General features: G+C 51.2%; 1 protein-coding gene across 1 annotated transcript in view; it reads right to left on the bottom strand.

The window, feature by feature from the left end:
* HELZ2 (helicase with zinc finger 2, transcriptional coactivator) overlaps nt 1-1,162 on the bottom strand; it is a 13,537-nt gene that overhangs the window by 1,074 nt on the left and 11,301 nt on the right. Inside the window, exon 9 of the mRNA XM_010149045.1 lies at nt 290-375. Coding sequence (XP_010147347.1) covers nt 290-375 — 86 coding nt within the window. The remainder of the gene's footprint in view (nt 1-289; nt 376-1,162) is intronic.

The raw sequence follows: 1,162 nt of genomic DNA, 5'->3' as shown, positions 1-1,162 counted from the left end.
TGCACCAAGCAGTCGTGGCCCATTTACAAGACCACCTAAAAATAATCCTTGTCCCGTGCCCATGAGCCTTCTCCGAGAGTCCTGGAGACCAGAACACCACCCGTGCCACCCTCCAGCACAGCATCCCCAATCACCTGCCAGGCTAGCAGCTCCTCTCCTCCCCTTGGCAGGGCAACCTCCTGGTCTGGGAACGTACCCCCTGACGACAAGGACCCCCAGAAGCTGCCGGGCACCTGCCTGGCCAGAAGCAAGTAGCCACAAGGTCAGAAGAGTGAGTATTTGCACCTACCCTTTTGAGGAGGTTCATGGCCGAGGGCGATGCTTTTAGCCAGCTCGGAGGCATACTTGAGCTTCCAAATTGCCTTTTCTTTCCGTCTGGCAGACAGAGAACAATAAGAATGAATGGAATAGCAAAACTTATAATACAGCTTTGTACAACTGTCTTGTTTATTCTTTCTCTCTGCTTTGGTGTTGCATTAAATCCTTCCCCAAAGAACTTCAACCAAAACAACTCCTGTTGTGCCCTTTTGCATCAGGGACTATTTCTCAACTGTCTGAAGAGCTGAGCCTGCAGAGATGTTGAGAGCAAGGAGCACAACTTCCATCCCAACTCCATTTAATTTTGGCCTACCCCATTTTATTGGATTAGCTTCCATTTTTTTCCTAAAATTCACACTACAAAAGCAAGCACATTCTGCCCTGAAAAAGCTACAGCAGTGGGGAGCCGTCCACGCTGCGTACAAAGAGGGGCAAACCAGACATCAGCTCTGCTTTAAGAGGAGCAGATCTTGCTTCACAGCAACAACAAAGGAGGATGATTGGGAAATCAGGGAGCACTCCTGCTTAGCAAACCCTGATCCAGTGCTACACACTGCCTTTTAGGACACATATGGCAGCAATCCAGTAATAGATGCCCCGGGAAATTTCAGCACGGCACCTTCCCCTGTCTCCCCATTCTCAAGGTCAACCAGAAGAGCACGGGACCACCTGAGAATCCATCTGAGAAATGCTGCCACCCCCACCACACATCAACGGCCCGGCCAGTCGGAGCTGGGCAAAGACAGATTCAGGGCATCAGCCACACCAGTGAGCAAAGTCCGTTTGGGTGCTGCAAAGGAGCTTGGTGGGGAGCTATTGCTCTGCCCAGAGCTGTGTGTCCAGC

Source organism: Eurypyga helias, unplaced genomic scaffold (assembly GCF_000690775.1).
Source record: "Eurypyga helias isolate BGI_N326 unplaced genomic scaffold, ASM69077v1 scaffold27253, whole genome shotgun sequence".
NCBI lineage: Eukaryota > Metazoa > Chordata > Aves > Eurypygiformes > Eurypygidae > Eurypyga > Eurypyga helias.
This window is presented reverse-complemented; position numbering and strand designations above follow the sequence as displayed.